A 22,746-nucleotide genomic window follows, 5' to 3' on the forward strand; every position below is an offset into this window, starting at 1 on the left:
AAAATATCTTTCTTAACTTATATACTTCATCCGTATCGTTTTAGTTGCATCACTTTACAAATTGCAAACTTTTAACAATTTTTAGAGATAAAGATATACATAGAATAAAAAAAAAATGGACTCATGTGGGAGGAGAGAAATAAAAGAGTTACTTAACTAAAAAGGAAAGTGATGCAACTGATTTGAAGTTTTCATTTTATGAAAGTGATGCAACTAAAGAAAATGGTGAGAGTACATATATAAATTTTATCATTAGATTGATTCAATGAACATCTTCAAGCATATAAAATTTTGCATATATTTATTGAATGCATAATGAAAGATTTTAATAGTTTAAGATGTCTCATACACCATGCAAAGTCACATATTGCATTTAATTTCTGCTGAAGTATTTGTCAATCTCTGCTTAAGCTAATAACTGGAATGGAGATATCTTTGTTCCCAAATCCTTTCTAAAGATAAAATAAAAATATAAAAAAAATAAATAATAATAATAATAAGATAAAATTAAATAAATAAAATTAAATTAAATAAAAAAATTATAATAGCGATGAATCTACTTTTATCAACTAACAATGCCTTCGCTGATATGCTAAAGGCCTTAATTTTATAACCTACATGCCTTAACTATAGGCCTTAAATTAAACAACACTCAATCTGCCAACATTGATAATTGCACATTAGTTTACTTCACCTCCAGCATACAATACCAGCTCACATATCAAAAATGAAACCGAGCTCATACTAAGCATATATCATTGCTTGATGCAAACACAGTCAAAAGACTCAAACTCCATGAACAGGGTTGGAGGCCACAAAATGGTTCAGAATTTTCTTCTGTCAGGCTAACCTGAAAGCTCCTCGTATGTTGCCATTAATTAAGCAGATTTTTTTTACCGGAGAAATGGCTTTTCATCCTCAAATGGTAACTCAATGGATTTGGCATTGCCGTAGAATTCTTCTAAATTGTAGAATTCCCTCTGTGGGGGAAGAAAAATATGGACGACCACATCTCCTGTGTCACAGATGAGCAAAATTTAGTTGGTGGCATTTAATTCTACAAAAATGTATCATCCAAACTTACAACAGTTAGTTTACAAAAAAAATATCATCCATACTTAATGCCAGGCACTCCATCTAAAACTTGTCAATCTTTGGCATGGAAAAGCTAAGGGGTAATTTACCACCAGAATCGGCAATGATAGCAGGACCTATGTAGAGGTCCAAATTCAATTTAGTATGCCTTGGGATGGAAGAAAACATGTGGAGAGACCCACATTGCCGGTTCAGGGAAGTTCAGGAGTACTCAGATGCAAGAATTTTTATCACTCAACGAAATCCAAATGTCACAAAGACAGGAGAAAACTCATACTCCCTCCGTTCCTTCAACAATAGGCTACATTAGTCATTACATGAGGGATCTCTGCTAAAAAACTGTGTGGTTATATACATCCCTTTTTTATGTAAAATATACATTTCTGACATGCACCCATGCAACCAGGTTGTCTTTGTTATTTAAAATAACACAGAAAATTGAAGCTTCAAATAATGAATTCAGAGAAAGATGTGAAAACTGTGGTTACTAAGATCTTTTTTATGCAACATATGCATTTCTGCCATGCGGCCATGCCACCAGGTTTGTCTTTGTTATTAAAGATAACACATGAATTTGTAGCTTTGCATAATGAATTCAGAGAATGATGTACTGTCCCTGTTTCATTAGAACTGCAACACTTCGAGTTTTGCACATCATATAATAACTCTAACCAATTGGTTTTTAAAAGATGTATCGAATGTAATATCTTATTATTTAAAATGTTGTTAGTAGTGGCCCACGTGAAAGTCAAGTGTTGCAAATTTATAAAACAGAGGAAGTATTATTTCCGGACAAATTTAAATAGAAATGTCGACCATTGAGTTTTGATTGTAATATGATAGGCTACGCTTCTTCCTTAAAAGGTAAGTAGTCTAGTTATCATAGGAAGAACATGGTCTCCCAGGAAATAGTAAACATAGGTTATCCTCTTCTAAGTTAATTCTTTCTCAATTCATTTACCACTCTACAAACCTAAGAAATTCTTTTGAAAGATAATGCTTTTAACAAATCTCAATGCAAAACCCTGAGGTGACATTGTGAAGAAGTATAACGGTTACATTTACATTTTGCATGCTCATATAAAATTAAATCAAAGGGTTTTTCATTCAGCAAATGAACACAATAATTTATTTTGGGTATCAGATACAAATTTTACTCTTCAACTGTAGCTTATACATACTTGGTTAAAGCGTGGAAGTCATTAGGCCAATCTTTTACCTGATCTTGGAACCAATACACTCTAAAGTCCTGTTCTCTTCACCTTATGTAAGTAATATTTGGTAAAAATAATGTATACTGCACCTTATTCAAATAATATTTGTAAACATAATTTAAGTTCATTTTTCTTGTGAAAGAATAATTTAACTTCATTATAGAAAAATTAAGTTTAGTTTAGCAAAAATAATTTCATTTCAAAAAAAAGAAGTTAAGTTCTGTTAAAATAAGTAACTTTAAAAAATTAATTATGAAATAATAAAAATAACTTAGTGAAAAAGTTACTTAGTTTTAGGAATAATTTCAATAAAAAAATTTATGTTCGGCAAAATTAATTTGATTTCAATAAGAAATAATTAAGTTTAGTAATGTTAAAAATGAAAGATCTTCCTTCATTCTGTATAATTAACAAGCTATTTTTAGTTATTACTATATTAATATTGATTTCACTTTAATAATCATTCAAATTTTAAGTAAACTATTAACGGTAATTATATATATCATATCGGCAATAATAAAATATATATTTTTTATTTTTTACTTTTTATTATATATTATATTATGCACAATTAGCACTATATTCTAACAGTGGTATTAGAGCTACTACAATTAAGAAGACTCTAACACGATTTCTGCAAAGTTAAAAATATTTCATTAAAAAAATATTACGTTAAAAAAAATAGAAAGATGGCATTTTCAAGCACAAATCAACAAGTTAATCCAATATTCAATGGTGATAATTACGAATATAGGAGCATTCGGATGAAGGTTGTTTTACGTGCCTTTGGCATTTGGGAAGTCGTTGAAAACGGCATACCGACAACACAACAAACTAAAAGGACAATTGGCTTCAGGAAAAATTGATTGGCAAAAGAAAGATGCAGAAGCATTAGCCAAAATTCATCTTGCTACCACATACTCGATATTTCCTCGAATAATGAATGCTACCTCAGCAAAACAAGGATGGGATTCCTTGAAAAATGAATTTCAAGGAACAGAGAAAATGAAAGGTTGTCAAATTACAATCGCTTCAACTTGAGTTTGATCATTTAAAAATGGGAAAAGATGAAAGTATAAAAGAATATTATTCTAGAGTAATAGAGCTCGTTACTCAATTAAAAGCCCTGGGTGAAAGTATAAAGGATCAACGAGTGGTGCTGAAAATGTTAATAACCTTATCAAAAAGGTACAATACATTCGCTCAAATAATTGAAGAAGTAAAAGATCTCACTAGATTATCCCTTGTGGACTTTCTTGGTTCTCTACAAATTCATAAACAAAGAATGATTATTAGGGATCTATAGATGGTCTAGAAGGAGCTTTTCGATCAAGACACAGACCCTCTTCTTCCTCTTTAAAACCTCAAAATTCAAGAGGAAATTTCAAGCAAAATAATTCATACAACAATAAGGAGAGAGATCGAAAAGGTAAATTATCTCCTTGCAAAATTTGCAAAAATACAAATCATGAAGAAAAGAATTGTTGGCATAAGGGAAGACCCCAATGTAGCTACTACAAGAAATTTGGTCATATTGAAAAAATATGTAGGTTTAAAAAACAAGCAAGTGTTTCAGAGACAATAGATGATGAAGAAGGATACCTTTTCTATGCTAATCAAAATAATAACAATAAAAGAGATGATTGGCTTATAGATAGTGGATGCACAAATCATACGACCAAGCGGTCTGATATTTCACCAACATTGATCCATCTGTTAGAATCCCTATCAAAATGGGTAATGGAGCAATGGTGAAATCTGAAGGTAAAAGTACTATTGCTGTTGAAACAAAACTAGGCACAAAGTTGATTAATGATGTTCTTTATGTCCCTAGTTTAAATCAGAATTTGCTTAGTGTTCCTCAGGAGATGATTCGGAATGGATATTCCGTTCACTTTAAGGATGAATCATGTTTAATATTTAATCCACAAAGAAATCAAGTTGCAAATATTAAAATGCAACAAAAATGTTTCCTTTAAATTGGCAGTATGCAGGAAAAGAAAAGGTAATGCAAGCTAAAGGAGATGAAGTTACATTGCTATGGCACAAGCATTTAGTAATTTCTAAAATCTAAAACTTCTTTCGCAGAAAAATATGGTGAAAGGTATACCTATTATCTCAAATATAATTAGTGTATGCAATGGTTGTCAATTAGGAAAAATGAGAAGGCAACCGTTTCCAAAGGGTGGCAAGAAGAGAAATTAAGAAATTGGAACTTGTACCTACAGACATACAGATGTATGCGGTCCAATGAAAACTCTTTCTCTCGATGATAGCAAATATTTCATCTTATTCATTGATGATTTTACTCGAATGACATGGGTATACTTCATGAAAGATCATTATGAAGTTTTCAAAATATTCAATAAATTTAAGAATTATGTCCAAGAAAGAATGTTCATCACAAATAATGGATCTTAGAAGCAACAATGGGAAAGAATTTACCTCATTAGAGTTCAACAAATTTTGTGATGAGGAAGGTACATCATCAACTTATTATTTCATATACACCGCAACAAAATAGTGCAAGTGAAAGAAAGAATAGAACTGTAATGGAGATGACAAGATCAATGCTCGAGGACAAGGGAATGCCTAACAAATTCTGGGCAAAAGGAGTTTATACTACCGTATATCTTCAAAATCGACTCTCAACAAAAGCAATAGAAGGTCGAACACCAATTGAAGAATGGACGGGAAATAAACAATCTGTAAGTCATTTAAAAGTGTTTGGATGTGTATGTTATACCCATGTACCTAAACAAAAACATCCTAAACTTGATGATAAAGCTGAAAAAGGAATTTTCCTTGGCTATAGCTCTCAATCTAAAGGATATAGGATACATAATCCATATACTCATAAAGTTCAAGTTAGTAGAGATGTAGTTTTTGATGAAAATGCATCATGGAATTGGGAGCAAAATGATATTGACAGAAGGTAGGTTACGACACCAACATTTCATCAAGAGCATCCAACACCTCCAATATCAACTCCAGGTGAACGAACAGGTCAACATCCGTAGGAGACTGATAATATTACAAATGAATCTGATAGACACGACTATGATAGTTCTACAGAGAAGAACTCGAAGAATTTCAGACATATATGATAGTACTGAAAGAATTCCGGATCTTTGATTTGGAATAATGTGAACTTTGTTGTCATGCGTAAACTATGAGCAAGCCTCTCAATATGGAGAATGGACAGCTGATGTGGAAGAAGAAATTCGCATGATTGAGAAAAACCAAACATGGGAATTGCAAGACAAGCCACCTAACAAAGATGTCATTGGTTTCAAATAGATATTCAAGACAAAACTTAATCCAGATGGTTTGATTCAAAAGCACAAAGCCAGACTGGTAGTAAAAGGATATTCACAACAATTTGGAATCGATTATAATGAGACATTTGCTCTGCTGTCAAGACAAGATACAGTTAGAGTAATTCTTGCTCTAGCCGCACAACGAAAATGGAAAATTTATCATTTTGATGTTAAGTCTGCCTTTTTAAATAGCTTTCTTGAAGAAGAAATCTATATCAAACAACCTACAAGGTTTGTAGTGAAAGGAAAGGAAGATAAAGTATTGAAGCTAAAGAAAGCTTTATATGGACTTAAGCAAGCTCCATGCGCTTAATATAGTCGAATTGATGGTTACTTTATTCAACAAGGATCAAGAGGAGTCCTAATGAAGCAACATTATACATAAAAAAGGATGGGACTAGTGTCATAATCTTATCACTTTATGTGGATGATCTAATCATTAATGGAAATAATCCAACAATGATAGAAGCATTTAAGCAAGATTTGAAGAAGCAATTTGAAATGACTGATCTTGGTCTAATGAATTATTTTCTTGGTATGGAGAATTGGAGATGAAACAAACCAAAGAAGAGATTTTTATAAGTCAAAAGAAATATGCTGAAAACATCTTAAGAAAGTTTAAAATGGAAAATTGCAAACCGGTGTCTACTCCTTTAGCTCAAAATGAGAAGTTAAGCAAGGAAGACGATTCTGAAGATGCTGATCTTAAACAATATAGAAGCATAATAGGAAGTTTGTTATATCTTACAGCTACAAGACTTGATATGATGTATGCGGTAAGCATGTTGGCAAGGTTTATGCAAAAACCTAGCCAGATACACACACAAGCAATCAAGAGAGTTCTTCGTTATCTAAAAGGAACCTCAGATTATGGAATATGGTACAAGCCCAGTAAAAATTCTGAACTAATTGGATATTCACACAGTGATTGGGCTGAATCTATAGATGATACGAAAAGCACATCAGGATATGTGTTTTCACTTCGAAATGGTGTATTTTCTTGGCTAAGTCAAAAGCAAGATTGTGGCTCAATCAATTGCAGAAGCCGAGTATATTGCAGTATGTGCAGAATCAAATCAAGCAATTTGGTTAAGAAGAATCTTAGCAGAAATGGGTGAAGTTCAAAAACAACCCACAAAAATATTTTGTGATAGTAAATCTGCTATTGCTATAGCTAAGAATTCAGTACTACATCAAAAGACTAAACATATAAAAATAAAATATCACTTTGCCTGTGAAGTTGAAAGTGCAGGAAAGATCGGCCTTGTTCATTGTACTATTGAAGAACAAATTGCTGACATATTTACAAAAGCACTTCCAAAATCAAGTTTCGACCGATTGAGGAAACTTGGCATTCAAAGGAAGCTCTTCAAGGAGGAGTGTTAAAAATGAAAGATCTTCCTTCATTCTCTCTAATTAACAAGCTATTTTTAGTTATTACTATATTACTTATTGATTTAACTTTAATAATCATTCAAACTTTAAGTAAACTATTAACGGTGTTTATGTGATTATTATTGCTATAAAATCATTGTAAAATCATAAGAATATATATCATGTCAAAAATAATAAAATATATATTTTTTATTTTTTTCTTTTTATTATATATTATATTATGCACAGTTAGCACTATATCCTAACAAGTAATAAAAAAAATTAATTAAAAAAAAACAATTTCAGTCAACAAAAATCATGTGAAGAGAACAGGGGTGACAAGTCCTTGTACTGAGATTTAAAGTTGACAAGTAAATTGTGATGTGATACGAACCAGGTGGAAGAAAGTATACAGCATGATCCCAAAACACCAATTCAACATGGATATATTGATAACATATGCATATAAATGACAGAATTTAATGATAATCAATACGTGCCATAAGGCAAGCCATCAAAATATCAAGTCCAATTCAAGGTGACAATATAGTGAATATACATCATACGGCTCATTAATTGGACTGGATAGTCTCTCAGACAAAGCTTCATGATATGATGGTTGCAGCAAATTTTATAGTGGTACACTAGACCCCCCCCCCCCCCCAAAAAAAAAAAAAAAAAAAAAAAAAAAAAAAAAAAACTTACCAAAATCTAATAGTGTCCAAGAGTTTGGTTTTAAGTCTCCATTCGGAATTTTCCCAAACTTCTCTTCAGCAAGATCTGCCATTTTTGTCCTATAAACAAAAAGGTAATAGGCATCATATTTTCTAGACAGTGAACAATTGAATCTATTTGAAAAAAAAAAGGAAAATGTTGAGCCTCACTGAAATCTAAATAGCAGAATCCGTGCAGTATAGAGCCATGTGCATACCTGATTGCATCGATTTGAGGACGAGAAAATGCCGTTGCAATTATGAAAAACCGAGTCCAGTATACAAGAGGTTTTACAAATAAAACTTTTATATCCGCAGCCTTTACCTCATTTGCAACCTTGGCCATCGCCACAGCAACTGCACTGATTCATAAGTGTAAATTTGCAGTGATTCATGCCAGCTCATATGATGCAATTTTGTTTCAAGAATAACTTGCCAAGAACCCAACAGTAATTCAGAGCATTATTAGGTATGCAGGTTAATGATGAAAGCAACTAATCTGCTGAATGATACGACATCTAGATATTCAGCAAAGCCGCCAGGAAACACAGAACACATCAAATGCATTTTATAAAATGCAAAATGAGATCAGATTTCAATAGCGTATTAGAGGGTCATAAAATGGGCTGATCATATTTGAGAAATGTTCATTAACAGAGGGATGACCAGAGGTTCAACATGGAGGAAGAAAAGGGAAATGCAATCACATTTTACATCTCACAAGATATGCCAAAGAAGACCCAAAGAACATGAGCATAACGAGAAGCTAGAAACAAGAACCTTGTCCAGATGCTCTTAATATTTCCTATTATTCTAAACCTATATCATCCACATGATGAACAACAAAGCTGTCCGCCACTTCTCAACCTTTAAATTGTATGTTTGACGCATGAACTATTTTACAACGATGAGAGTTTACAAATCATTGAGCTTATCTTACACTTGCACAAGATGCATTATCCCCTACAAAAAAAAAAGTTAAAACCTAAACATACACTTGCACAAACACTGATAAATCAGTTTCCCGGAAATTGAGTCTAGAAAACAAATTTAAGAAGGTTGACATCCATGAAGAAATCGATATATAAAGGTTGTTTCAGGTGTTGTAATTCACGAAACAAGTGTGCCTTATCCTATACACTTTATAGTTTGAAAGGCTACCACCATAATCTGCAGGGGGATAAACACAGTAAAGACTCAGATTGTACTTCCTTTTTGAGAGCTTAAAATGAGACAGTTCTAGGGGAGTGAAATCCTTTTTTATAGATTTATGGCATTTATAATTTAAATATCCAGTATAAGATTCATCCATCCTGGAATGTCAAAGTATAGGTAAAGTCATATAACAATATTGGTAAGATTATGGTAAATCAAGGAGCTTTTCCTGTAAATATCAGAGGGGCATTTGAGGTAACAGTGTAAGTTGTAACAATACCACCGAGATCTAATTGTATTCATATAATAACAGTCATTATAGATGACTAGATGATTAATAGATAAATGCAAGATGCCTAGCATTAACATGTAACAATCATGGATTGTACTTACATGTTAAACTCTCAGCATCATCATCAATTTCTGCACCAGAGGTCTTCTGGTCTTTACTCCTGAATACCACTTTTCCATGCTTTTCAAAGAGATCATCAAACATATCATCAGTGTCTTCATTTATATCCTACAAAGTTTTTCCCATTTATCATGCCCAGAAACCTCTCTCATTTATCAGTAAAATTAGCAGTACAACTCAATTTAAGAAATTAAAAAATTAACAAAAACAACAACAACAAATTCGAGCAACTTATTTCCAAGCCTCAAAATTATCAATTAGACAATAGCAAATAGAGAATCCTTTAGGTAACAAAATTTGAACCCGCACAATATAAGATACAGAACCTTTGTTATTTCCCTTTTATGAAAATATTACAAGGGAGTTTAAGGAAGAAAAAATGTATTTCTCTCTCTAGAAATAGAGAGCATCTCACTCTAGAAATATAGTACCCCTTAAGGGGTTTCGTTTCGGTGGTTATCCAAACTTTTCCCCTTGAAACCCACCCCATAATCATCATTTAGTTTTTTGGGTAAATTGTGCCTACGGCTTATTACCGGCCTACTTCTAATCCCTGGGCTGCCACTTGGCGCTCTCAATTGGAGCCCTTCCAAAAGACCAATCACTTTATCCTCTAGCAATCATTCCTTTTGCTAACGGATTCTCATCAATTTTAATTCTGTTAGCTTTGTATCACGCCGTTACTCACTCTCTCCTCTTATTCTCTTCCTATCTGAGCAACGGTGTGAATCTTTCTTAACAGAAATGGTTTGTTTTAGACGTTTGGGGCTTCTAAAGTAGCAAATTAATTACGGCGGTAATACACTCGGATCAAGACTAATCTGCATGCCAGTGTTGCCTTCTACGAGACAGAATTTGAAACGCCTCCTTGGCATGGTGGCTAGTATAAAAAGCACACTCCTTCACACAACCACTCCACAACCAATTCTTCTTCTTTAATTACTCTCTCTTCTATGCTTGATTAATCTTACGTTATTTTCTTTTCACCATGACTGAAAGAACCTTTTACACTCGTAATATCAATAGCTGAGCTCGAGCCTTACAGAGTTAATGGCAGCAGGGCATTCTGGCAAAAGTGTGTGTATGGTTACCTTATGGACTATCGCACATTGAGTCCTGCTGCTATTCGTGATTTTATTAATCAGAGATGGAGAACAAGGGGCTACATTGACCTTTTTAAAATGAATGATTTATATGTGTTCAAGTGCTCGAATGATGAAGACAAACGGGACTTGTTGCACAAAACAAAAGCGTGCTTCGATGGTGCGTTAATGGTGTTTGCACCATGGTGCGTTAAGGAACGATTACTTAGAATTGAAGTGCTTGTCAAACTGTTGGAGAGATCTGGGAATGCCGTACCAAGTTGACTTCGAACCAAGTGCTTGTCAAGCTAGATGATGACGCGGTTATTTGGATTCAACTGAGGTATGAGAACTTATTTAAATATTGTGTTAGGTGTGGTAGAATTGGGCATAAATTCTCACGGTGTAGGAGGCACGAGGACCTTATCCTTCAAGATATTAGTCATGCAATGATGCAGTATCAATCAAGGGGTATTCCTACCCTTGAAACTGATGAAGGATTCTCAATGTTCAATTTGGATATGAGAGCCACACTGTCGTCCGAACGCACAATAACACCAAGGGAGCAATTTGGTGATGACCCAACTCAACCACCATCACCAAATTTCAGAGCTTCGGACATTATGGTGGATTTTGATCTTGGAATTCAGAGTGGAGATAGAACTATTAGACCTGGAGAGAGGTTTAATGGTGGGGGAGTTCCCTTTAGAGGCCTTGTGATGAATCAAAATGGTGCTTCATCGCAAAATGGTCAGCAACAATCAGGGGTGGATATGGAAACGGATGGACAGGGGATTAATCTGGGAAATATGGCACCTGCAGGAACCATGCATGTTGAGGGTCATGCCGGTGTTGCAGAGCCAGACACTGGTGGGACCCTTACGGGACGGCAGCAGCGGCGGCTCCGATTTAGAGTGAAAACGCTGAAATTGTTGGGAACAGGGGAATGCAAGGATTTGTGCCTAGGTATGGAATGGATATTGAAAACCTCAGATTCGACTTACTAATGAGTTCAGCAATTCAATTAAGAGTCGAATTAAATGATGAAATCGCAGGAAGAAGAGTAGATAGTGCGGGATACAATCAACGTTTCTTCATTGAATTTGATACTCAGAACCTTCCGAGGGGTGTGGAAATAAGAGAACCAGACTCTCCGATTCAAGACCCGATGGATTACCAGGGTGATGAGGATGCAACTGCTTATCCGATTGGGCAAATTCCCGAAGACACAATGAGCCCGTGGGAAGGAGAACAGCAGATTGAACTTGAGGAGGAAGATTTGATGGAACAAAACAATGTGGAAGCGCTTGCGGTTGAGCAAGCAAGAGCTCAACCAAGGATCGAACAATTGGCTGTTGAAATTGGGGGAAGCAGTGAAGTAGAGGTAGTAAAGCCATCAGAAACATTGTCAGATAGCGCCATCATCTTTACTAGGTGGGGCGAAAAAGACAGAAGGGGAAGGAGAGTGCAAAACAGAAGATTCAGGAAAGGGAAAAATAAGAGGAGATTCAAACAGGAAAATTGCCCATTGAAACGAAAGGCAATTTCGAATCTTGACCTAGTTTCAATTCAATTTATAAAAGAGGAGGAGGATGATGCTGACTCACTTATGGCAGGGAAAAAGAAAAAAGGAAAAAACATCAACAGTGGTGGGGATAATGATGGTGAAGGGCCATCGACATCATCTAGAGCCAGTATTGGGCTGGACTTAGCCTATGCTTTTGAATCTAACATTACTATGACTTTCGCAGGAAATGGGCTTGCGGTGGTTGACCCAATTCAACCACCTCGAGCGTAGTGATTGGGCTTATTTGGAATTGTCGGGGAATTAAAAACCCAACAACCCCGATAATTCCTATTTTGAAAAGACTTGTTGGGTCTTTTGATCCGGATTTTATTTTTCTCTCGGAAACTAAAGCTAATTCGGATTTAGTCTTTAATCATTTAAGAAGTTTAGGTTTTAACTATTTTAAAGGAGTCGGCCCTAGAGGTCTTAGTGGTGGTTTGTGGTTAGGTTAGAAAGTTAAAGCCTTGTTTGATGTAGTTTTTGCTTGTAACAATTTCCTTGTAGTAGATGTTAATGATCATATCAATGGAAAATGGAGATTGGTTTTGGTGTATGGCGAACCTAGTACCTCACTAAGAGGAGACGTTTGGGATTGTCTCAACCTTTGGACAAACCCAACTCTAAATTTACCAATTACGTTAGTAGGGGATTTTAATCAAGTTGACTCACTTCTTGATAAATCCGGAGGGAAAGCAACTAGCGTTCGTGGTGCAAATCTTTTTAATGAGTGGAAAGATGGTAACAACTTACACGACATAATTTATGAGGGGCCAAAATTCACTTGGTCAAATGGGAGGGAGGGGGATGACCTAGTGATGAAAAGATTAGATAAAGGTAATGCAAACCCAATGTGGCTCAATAAGTTTCCACACGCACATATTACTCACAAACCAATTCAGATTTCCGACCATGCCCCTATCTTTCTTAAAATGCATCAAACAAAAAGGAACAATAAGAGAAATTATAAGTTAGAACAGTGGAGTCTGAGCTACAACGACTGTATTGAAGCAGCACAAAGAGGGTGGAATTCACATCAAAAGGGTTCCCCAATGTTCAAATTGGTGAGAAGAGCTCAGAGAGCAAAATTGGAAATTAAAAAATGGACACTTGATAAAAGAGAAGAGTGGAATGGAAATTGGGACAAATTTGAGAAGGATCTCCTAGAAGCGCAATTAATTATGGAGAATGAGGGGAAGGATGAAGATTTCAGGGAAATTAGCAAAAAATTAGAAGAATACTCGACTAATCTGGCTATATTGGAGGCAGGGAGCAAAGATGAACTGGAATTGCGCGGGGGATACACGCTCAAGATTTTTCTTCAATCATGTCAAAGGGAGGAAAGCGCAAAACAAGCTGGAAGCAATTCGAGACGTGAATGGGGATTGGATGACTGCAGAAGAGGAAATTGCGAAGATAGCGGAGGATTTTTTCAAAGGTATATACGGAGGTAATGAGGGTACCGATATCACAGCGCGAGTTGCAGAAATTGAACAAGGAATCAAAGGTATAACTAAGAAACTCTTTGAGGATCAGAGAGACTTTCTTTCTCGGCCTTACTCGAGAAGGGAGATAAAAAATGCTCTCTTTGCTATGCAACCGGGAAAGCTCCTGGGCCCGGTGGGATTCCGGCGGACTTTTATCAGAAGAACTGGAGCTGGATCCAAAATGAAGTGGTTGAAGCTGTTCAGTCGGCTCTCAAGTCAGGTAATTTATTGAGAGAATTAAATTGCACAAATATAGCATTGATTCCAAAATGTGATAATCCGGAGTCTATGGATAAGCTTAGGCCAATTGGTTTGTATAATGTCACCTATAAAATTATCTCGAAATGCATTACTAATAGATTGAGGAAGGTGAACAATGATTTAGTTAGGCAATTCAAAATGCCTTCATACCTGGTAAGGTCATATCAGATAACATTCTGATTGCACATGAATTGCTTGAGAACATTAGAAGATCTAAGAAGGGGGTTAAAGGAAAACTTGCTATCAAAACCGACATGAACAGGGCCTATGATAGGATCAAGTGGGACTTCCTTGAGAAAGTCCTGTTTAAATTTGGATTACCTGAATTGATGATCAAAACTATCAAGAACTGTGTGAGCTCAACCAGTTTTTCCATAATTGTCAATGGTTCTCCTGGGGAAAGATTTTATCCTAAATGTGGGCTAAGACAAGGGGACCCTCTGTCACCCTATCTATTCATTCTTTGTATGGAGAGTTTGTCTAAAATCAGTCATCTCTTTTTTGCATATGACTCTGTTTTCTTTGTCCAAGGTAAGGAGAGTTGTGTGCAATCACTAAGTAGAGTGCTAGATACTTATTGCAAAGCCTCTGGTCAAATTATAAACCGAGATAAATCTGTTCTTCTCTCCAGTCCTAGTATTGAAGAGTGTGATTCCATGAATTTCAGTGAGTTATTGGGAATTAAGAGTAGCAACAAATTTGGAATTTATTTAGGAATTCCCGCTGATTTTGGAACTTCTAAGCAACATATTTTTGGTACACTAGTTGACAGAGTAAAGTCTAGATTAAATGCATGGAACTCTCTTTTTCTCTCCCGTGCTGGCAGACTTACCTTGATAAAGTCTGTTCTATCAAGCTTGGGAACCTATGTCTTGCCTGTCTTTAAATGTCCTTTAAATATACTAAAGAGAATTAACAGCATAGTAATTCTGGTGGCTTGGAAATAAGATAGGCAAGGTGTGTAGCCGGAAGAAATGGTCTCTTTTAACTCAAGTCAAAGAAAAAGGAGGTTTGGGTATTTTGGATGCTCGGTTTTTTAACCAAGCCATCCTAGCAAAACAAGGGTGGCGTATCATTCAGGAACCCGAGCTTTTGATCAGCAAGTTTCATGGCAATAAGTATGGAATTAACAGGGAAAGTTTATTTGAGGAAACATGGGAAAAAAGGAAAGTTGGTTCTTAGGGCTGGAATGGCATGAAGTGGGGATTACAAATTCTTAAACAAGGGTGTGCATGGTCTATAGGAGATGGGTGCTATGCTAAACTTCACCATCCCTGGGTTAAGGGCTTGACACTAGTATGGAAGAATCAAGATATTCTCACAACTGAGAAAGTTGGATACCTCAAAAAAGAAAATGGGGAGTGGGATTTGGATAAGTGTAGGATGTGGTTTGCTGATGATACCATTGAGAAGATTAAGGAAATACCAAAAATGGAAATGGGTGGTGATGACTTAATCTTTTGGAAAGGTAATAACATTGGCACTTATATAGCCAAAAGTGGGTACAGGTTTGTTTATGATGCTAGGAATAGCACTCACAATAGTCAATCTACTAGTGATGCTAGCAACTACAAGTGGAAGAAGTTTTGGAGATTTACTGGCACTCTTAAGCAAAAAAGGTTCATATGGAAGATTTTGCATGGAGCTTTGCCTATTGGTAGTGAAAGGAAAAAAAGGGGATTGGGTGTTAATCACCAATGTCCTCTCTGCTGGGATAAGGAAAAGCAAAATAATTTTCAGCTTGAAACCTTAGAGCACCTATTTAGAGATTGTACTTTTGCAAGTCACGTGTGGAAAGGTTGCAACCTTGGTATGAATGTAGCTTTCTAAGATAATATTCCAATTGCAGACTGGATTAGTAACTGGCAAAGAATCCTGGGAAGAAAAGATAAGAGCTTGGAAGGTAGCTATCAACTATTTCTAGCTGGGCCGGAAAGCATTTGGGAAGCAAGGAATGTTGTGATCTTCAATAATTCAAAGATCAGCCCTTGGGGCACGATTAAGAAGATGGAAAGCAAAGCAGCTCTGGCTTACAGGAAGCTTTCAAGCCAGCCAAAGTGACAGACAGGTCACAGCACATAGGGAGGACTGTGATCAAGAAAATGAACCTGATAGCAGGTACCGCAGGCTTTGGTGATTCTAGTAGGAAAAGGGAACAGGTAGCAGGGAATCTGACTATAGTTGGGGGAGCAGGTGGATACACTATGACAAGATTGATTGTGCAAAGGGGAAAAGGCTCAAGAAGACAGAAGAGTGAAGACAGATGACCTCACTCCATTGCAGGGAGAAGATTTGGTGCAGCAAGGAAATGGTACTGCTAGCATGCTCTGTGCTATTTACAAAGGAATGAAAGCAGCTCTTGGCAACCGTATTTGGCATTTGCAGGTGTACTGTCAAGACTCTCGAGTTGCAGGATGGATGCAAGGAAGGAAAATAGGGATGCAGGACTACAGGAACTGGTTACAGAATATTGAATCTCTGCTCCCGTTTTTTCATTGTTTAACTATTAATGTTTCAGGTTTTGGGGATTAATCCCTTTGTACTAGCTGTCAAAAAATAAAAAAAAAAATGAAAAAGAAAATATTACAAGATTTCTGGGCCTAAATTGAACTTATTGATGTGTCAAGTGTCCTTCCAACAAAGTTCTTCGATTTATGCTCTAAATTATGCTGCAACAGAACCGCTAAGCAGAAGCAGTCAAGTGTTCGAGACAGGCTCCTTTACTATTCACTCGTATGCAAAAGGAAAGAGAAGTGAGAAGGGAGAATGACCCAATTTACTTCCTCCTTCTCCCTCTAATAGTCTAATAATACACTAAAGCTTCCAATGTAAAAATGGTGTAATTGTCGAAGCGAAAAATCTCTATTAAAATCACTAACAACTAGAACTACAAGTATGGTCACATTCTAGAATATATAATACGGAGTAAGGCTCTGAAATCATTGAGCACTTATAAACTTTCCCAAAAATAAGCAAACAACCTAAGCTACCTAAGCTACCCTGCATATACAAAATGTTAACTTTTCAAAAACAATGAAACCCTTTTCTTCAATTCTCAATTCTGAAGAAACCCATTTGCTATTTTCACTTTCTTCATATCCTAAACCAGAAATTTTCATATGACAAATTAATGTTATAAAATTATATATAAATACTCAAATAGAAGGCAGGCAAACTAGATTAATCTGGGTTTAAGAGAGAGAAAGAGGCTTACTGAGCCAATTGCTCTGCAAGAAACCACGGAAGATAGCTTGAAATTTTGAGTTTGCATTGATTGATTATACTCGTCAAAGGAATGCCTAATTCTCCGAAAACCCAATTGAGTTAAAGGGGAAGAAATCAGGGTTCCGGCATTAATTGCAAAGGAGGGGATAAAGATATTAAGCTGGTTGTGCGCCATGAGTGCAAACTTGACGTAGCTTCAAACTGTGTATTTGCCCCATTCAATTTGAAACAAGATGACCCATATATATTAGCATTATCTTTAAATTTTTTTTTTTTTTTTTTTTTTTGTAAGGAGTATAGGGACTAGGGGTTAATGAGCCAAGCCTGCTCATGAAGCGCTCGGCTTTAAAGCTGTCAAAAACTGACAAGAAACGATAATCTGACATGAACACTACACGAAATAAGCGGATTTGGGTCAAAAATTCTTAACCCGTTTAAGTAATTGGGTTGACACGAACCCGACACATAATTAAACGGGTTAGGTTTGGGTTGAAATTTTCAACCCGAAATCGATACGCATAACCTGATTATAATAACGGGTTGAACATAAACCTGTTAACCTAAATTCAACACGCTTGACTTGTATGTTAAATTAGTCAACATAATTGAATTTTTTTTGAATGACAATCTTACTAACCCTCCTAACTACATAATTTAGTAGTATGCATATATTAGTAACTTTTAGTTGAGAAAATTTTGGTTTGGGTGGACAAATTTTATTACTTTTTCACTTTAAAGTCTTCTATAATTAATAGCATGAGTGGATAAAAGGTTACCCGAATAACCTATTTAATAAGCGAGTTAGGTTTAGGTCAAGGCCGGGATTTCAACCCTTTTAATAAACGATGTTATGGGGTTTTTTTATGTCCCTCGAGAGAGTTACGTCACCAAGGTTGATTCCCCGCGCGGATGTACCTGCAAAACAACGGAAGCTCCGGGTGTTCGGAGTTTTGCCTCTAACGATCAAGTTAGATAGCGTATGGAGTACCGTAAAAACTGCAGAAAGTGAAAGTGGATCTTCTTGGATTCCGAAATCAGGTTTTTTCTCTATTTTCGAGAGAGTTTATTGTATGTAATAAATGAACATGCCCCCCAAATGGGATAAATCTCTCTATTTATAGGGTCATTGGGAAATGTGCCTCTTCCTAGGTCATTCTGACCTAGATTTGGTGGGCTATGTCGTTTTACGGCTTTCTTGGGAATTAGGCACTGAAAGCCGTCATTCCATGAGTAATATTTGCATGCCACGTATCAAGTCCAAAGTGGACCATTTGAACTCCTTATCAGGTGACACGAGTCACGCTCCTATTTGGCCATATGGTATGGGTAAAAAATCTCCAAATCATTTGCTCCTCACATGGGTGGCGTGGCTCTCCACGTGACATTGTGACAAGTGTCACTCATGCAAGGGTAAATGGTGTTTAAACTATTTATTTTATGGAGTAAATTTAGGGTTTTGGACCCCTAGTTTTACCTTCTATAAATTTGCTTTCACCCCCTCATTTTTGAGTATTCACAAAAAAAATTTGAGAGGGAATCTTTGACTTTTGAGAGAATTGATTATTGCCGCTTGAGTTCAATTCGCTTGCATCACATATAACCCAAGCACTTCCAACAGCACCTTCAATACAAGGCAACCACCTATCTTTTCTCTTTCTTTTGTTCTTCAATTATCGTCTGTGTTTGTTATTCCTTGTTTACAAAATGGTTTCACAAACACGCACAGCCCGCATGACCTAGAGTATCTGTCAGCCGGCCACCGGGGACGGCTGAATCTAGGATTAGGAGTGTCGCCTTCCCCCACTTGGGTTCCCCTCTGCAAACATCCCCGAGTCCGGTCGTCTCTGTATTTGTGTAGGACACTATGGCCAGGATTAAGAGGACGACCTAAGGCCCCGTAAATGATGACAAGGATGACATCACTATTAGGGTGCCAAGGATAAAGTTTATGACCATCCACCCAGCACTCCAAGTACGCTCGATGACTCCATCTTGAACGAGTCAGATGATGGTCCTGACAATAGTGCGTCCTGCTCTGAGCAATAGTGACCTCAGTCGCACACTGCCTCAGGCGGCTCTAATGCTGAAACAAAGCCGCCTGTGGCCCATGAAGAGCAAGAGAGTTCTAAGTCCTCCTTTGATTTTGAGGAGGAGGCCGCCTCTGTTGAAAGAGAACAAGGGGATACTTCTTCCTCTGCACAATAAGGGTTCACCCCTTACTTTACCCATATCTCCACTGAAACTTTGAGAAACATGCGCAAAAAGATAAATGAGTTTTGGGACACCTATGTCATGGGCGTCGAATATCAGATTCATGTGTAATACTCAATATTTTTATTATATTTAGATATATAGATTAATTAGCTCATTTATTTTATATATATACATAAATATAATGGATCATGGATTGAGGCAATAAAAGTATTTTTTAATTGGGTCAATCCTATTTAAATGAGTGAACCAACTTATTGGAAATTTAAGTTGGCCCAAAGGGGGTAAATATGATTTTTATTTTTAAAAGGAGAGTATAAATACTTTAAAACCTCAAGATTTTTCCACACAAGATCATAATTGTCAGATTTCACAAAATTCAAAAGATTTCTCTTTATTTTCTCTTTCTTCTCTTTCCTTTATTTTTATTTTCCTTTTCTTCTTTTCCCCCCCAAATCCCACGCCACTCTATATCTCCTTCTCCTTCCTTTTGCGCGGCCAGCACACCGGCGCCATTACCACCATCGGAGGCAGTAGCAACAACGCCGACACACACTCTCTCCTCCTCCTCTTTTTCGGTTTGTGTGTATAAAAAAATTCTTTTAATCCTAAAATTAATTCTATTGGTTTAATGTTTTAAAGACATGATTTTTATTTTGTTTTGGTATTGATTTTGGGATTTTGATGTTGCTAATTTATTAATATAAATTTCATATTTTTATTTAACCAAAAACCCTAAATTATAAACTATAGAAATTGGGGATTTTGTATAATTGGTTAGGGATTGAGGCTAGATTGTTGTTATTGATTAATTCATGGTCTAATCATGTTTTTGATGAGTTTAAAGCCGTCAATTTAATGCTGGAATTTATTTACACACACTACTTTTTAATTATTGAGTTATGGTTTGATTACCCATAAAACAGAGAAAGGTGTTAATGATTTATATATGATTTCCTAGAAAAGTGATGTTTTATACTAAATAAGTATGCTGGAATTTTATTTAAGTCATGAAAATAAAGTCTTTTAAAAAGGATTTAAAGCGTCAATTAAAGAAAAAGTTTTATGGCTTTATTGTCATTAAAAGGGGTTGATTAGGATGATATAAATAGTATTATAGTTGCTAGAAATTTGTGAGAATAGTGGATTAATTATAGTATTGTATTTTAATTGTAGGAAGTTTCGAGCTATGTTATTTCTAGAAAATGTGGCTGATAAGTCTATTTTATATATATTTTATTCCCCGTCCCACGGTCATATTTGTGCTTATTTGAGCTCTACGGGGCTATTTTTATTACTAATATACGTTTTCTAGTGTTTTTGTAGAGTTGGTTTTATTTTGTAGGAATTTACAGATTTATGACAATTCCCGAGCTTATTGATCCACTACAAAGATATTGGAGTCGGATTGTATTTTATGACCGAATATTTAAAGCTCAAGACCGGGTTAAAGGAATTTGGTTCGGTGAATAAGAGCTTAATTATGAAGGAGTCCAAGTTTAACAAACAATATACAAAATGAAAATTTTTACCTACAACCTCCTTTAGCTATTGCTGTCTACTCCCCCTCTTTAGCTACGTCGTTTTGATCATTTCTGCATTTTTTTTCCTCTTTCTTCTTTTCCTTACTTATTGTTCAAGCCACCTATATAATTCATTTTAAACCTAATTTTTGTATTTTTCATTCCTTTTTGTTCATTTTCTCTCTCTAGATCGTTGTTTTCCTATCAATTATGGATGAATTCGTGATTGTAGATGTTGATCGTGATTATGAAATTCAGCATTCTTCGATTTCTCAGTTTGATCGTGATTGTGAAGCTGTTTTTCCGTCTTCTACTGGATTGTTCAATTCATTTGTTGATCAATGTAAGTTTTTTTTATCACTTTTGATTCTGTTTTAGTTGTTTTTTGAATTTAATTTGTTTGATTATGATCAATTTGAATTGTTTCGATTAATTTTGCTTCTATTTTAGTTGTTTAATGTATGTGATTTTTTTTATTATGATCAATTTGAGTTGTTTCGATTAATTTTGCTTCTGTTTTTGTTGTTTAATGTATGTGATTTGTTTGATTATGATCAATTTGAGTTGTTTAGAGTAATTTTGCTTTTGTTTTAGTTGTATTATGAATGTGATTTGTTTTATTAAATTGTTTTTGTTTTAGATTAATTTAGTCTCTGTTTTAGCTCGATTTTGACTACTCTAATTTTGAATGCTATTTTAGTTTTATTTGTTGTATAATTGTTTGATTTAGTTTCTGATTTAGTTATATTTGTGAATTTTGATTTTGATTACTGTAAATTATCATTTCATTATTATGTATGTTATTTTTATTAGTTATTAGTTTATGTTTTGCGCTACTGTGAATTATCATTTATTACTCTATGTTATGTTTCTGTTGTTTTATTATTTTGAACATTTGTATAATTATAAATGATCATTATCAGTTATAATAATATTTAGAGCTTTATATTATTTAAATATTTGGATCACATTGAAAATGCTAAATGATCATTTGCATATGTTCTGTTTTGTATTTGTACATTTCTGTTATTCATTATGTTCATTTTGAAAAACTTATGCAGTGGGTACTAGTGATGAAATTCTATTTGAAGAAGCAACTAAATCAGAGTTACTTTATAAAGATATTAATTCTGAACAAGAAGCTTATGATACTTATAATGAATATGCTTTTAAGCATGGTTTTGGTATTAGAATTGATAAAAGTAAATCTCGAAATGATGGCTCTTTAAAGATGAAAAGATTTGTTTGTTGAAATGAAGGTTGGAAGGATAAGAAGGCAAAGAATAAAAGGGCTTATGAGAGACTTGATATAAGAACTGGTTGTTTGGCTTTTATTCAGTTTAAGATTGATCGTTTAGGTTGATGGACATGTACAAAGCATTACATGAAACATAATCATCATATGATTCCTCTTGAAAAGAGACATTTGTTAAGGTCTCAAAGAAGTGTTTCTAAAGAAAATTTGCAATTCATGTCTACATTAAGGTGTAGTGGAGCTAAAATTTCTGCAGCGTTGAGGGCAATGAAGAAGGATGTTGGTGGGTCTCCTAATTTAGGATTTACGGGATCGGATTCCTATAACGCTTTATCTGCTGAAAAACGATCTTTACTTGATGGTTGTGACAGTCATCAATTGATCAAATACTTTGCTAAAAGACAACTTGATGAAGCTGAATTTTACTATGACTTTGAACAAGATGAGGATGGGTGTTTAGTTAACTTTTTTTGGCGTGATGGTCGGATGAAGAGAGATTATGAGTACTTTGGAGATTTGCTGGTTTTTGATACCACGTATAGGACAAATAAATATGGAATGATTTGTGCTCCGTTTAATTTGTTGGTATGAATCATCATGCTAATAACCTTATGTTTGGTATGGGTTTTATTTTCAATGAGCGAATTGAATCTTTTGTGTGGCTTTTTGATACATTTTTGAAATCTATGGGAAACAAAAGTCCTATCACAATTATGTCTGATCAAGCTCAAGCAATTGCAGCCGGTATTCGGAATGTATTTCCTCCAAGTGTGCATCATCGTCTTTGTGTTTGGCACATTGAGCAAAATTCAAAGAAGCATATTGGGGCTTTGAGAGCTTTAGACGGATTTACAG

General features: G+C 35.2%; 2 protein-coding genes across 3 annotated transcripts; one reads left to right on the top strand and one right to left on the bottom strand.

Annotated features, from left to right (window-relative positions):
• Positions 1-504: 504 nt before the first annotated feature.
• Positions 505-17,178, bottom strand: LOC110690284 (protein Iojap, chloroplastic-like). 2 transcript variants are annotated; one of them, XM_021867107.1, is made up of 5 exons: positions 16,892-17,178; positions 9,265-9,343; positions 7,935-8,073; positions 7,709-7,797; positions 505-1,015 (listed from the first exon to the last, which is right to left on the bottom strand). In XM_021867107.1, exons 1-5 carry the CDS (start codon positions 17,075-17,077, stop codon positions 894-896), a joined length of 615 nt encoding a protein of 204 aa, XP_021722799.1. In that variant the 5' UTR covers positions 17,078-17,178; the 3' UTR covers positions 505-893. The 2 variants fall into 2 exon arrangements, with proteins under 2 accessions (XP_021722799.1, XP_021722798.1); XM_021867106.1 differs by having other exon boundaries at positions 9,265-9,391; positions 16,892-17,176.
• Positions 17,179-22,020: 4,842 nt separating this feature from the next.
• LOC110690335 (protein FAR1-RELATED SEQUENCE 5-like) lies at positions 22,021-22,482 on the top strand. The gene has a single exon (XM_021867161.1). It carries the CDS (start codon positions 22,021-22,023, stop codon positions 22,480-22,482), a length of 462 nt encoding a protein of 153 aa, XP_021722853.1.
• Positions 22,483-22,746: the final 264 nt, after the last annotated feature.

Source organism: Chenopodium quinoa, unplaced genomic scaffold, assembly GCF_001683475.1.
Source record: "Chenopodium quinoa cultivar QQ74 unplaced genomic scaffold, ASM168347v1, whole genome shotgun sequence".
NCBI lineage: Eukaryota > Viridiplantae > Streptophyta > Magnoliopsida > Caryophyllales > Amaranthaceae > Chenopodium > Chenopodium quinoa.

Bases quoted from the DNA above. Each gene is read 5' to 3' on its own strand.
- LOC110690335 (XM_021867161.1), top strand. From the start codon at position 22,021: ATGAAACATAATCATCATATGATTCCTCTTGAAAAGAGACATTTGTTA.
- LOC110690284 (XM_021867106.1), bottom strand. From the start codon at position 17,077: ATGGCGCACAACCAGCTTAATATCTTTATCCCCTCCTTTGCAATTAAT. The intron at 8,074-9,264 runs GTAAGTACAATC...GAATCAGTGCAG, and splicing joins TGATGCTGAGAGTTTAACAT to TTGCTGTGGCGATGGCCAAG. The intron at 7,798-7,934 runs GTATGCACATGG...TTTTGTTTATAG, and splicing joins CCTCAAATCGATGCAATCAG to GACAAAAATGGCAGATCTTG.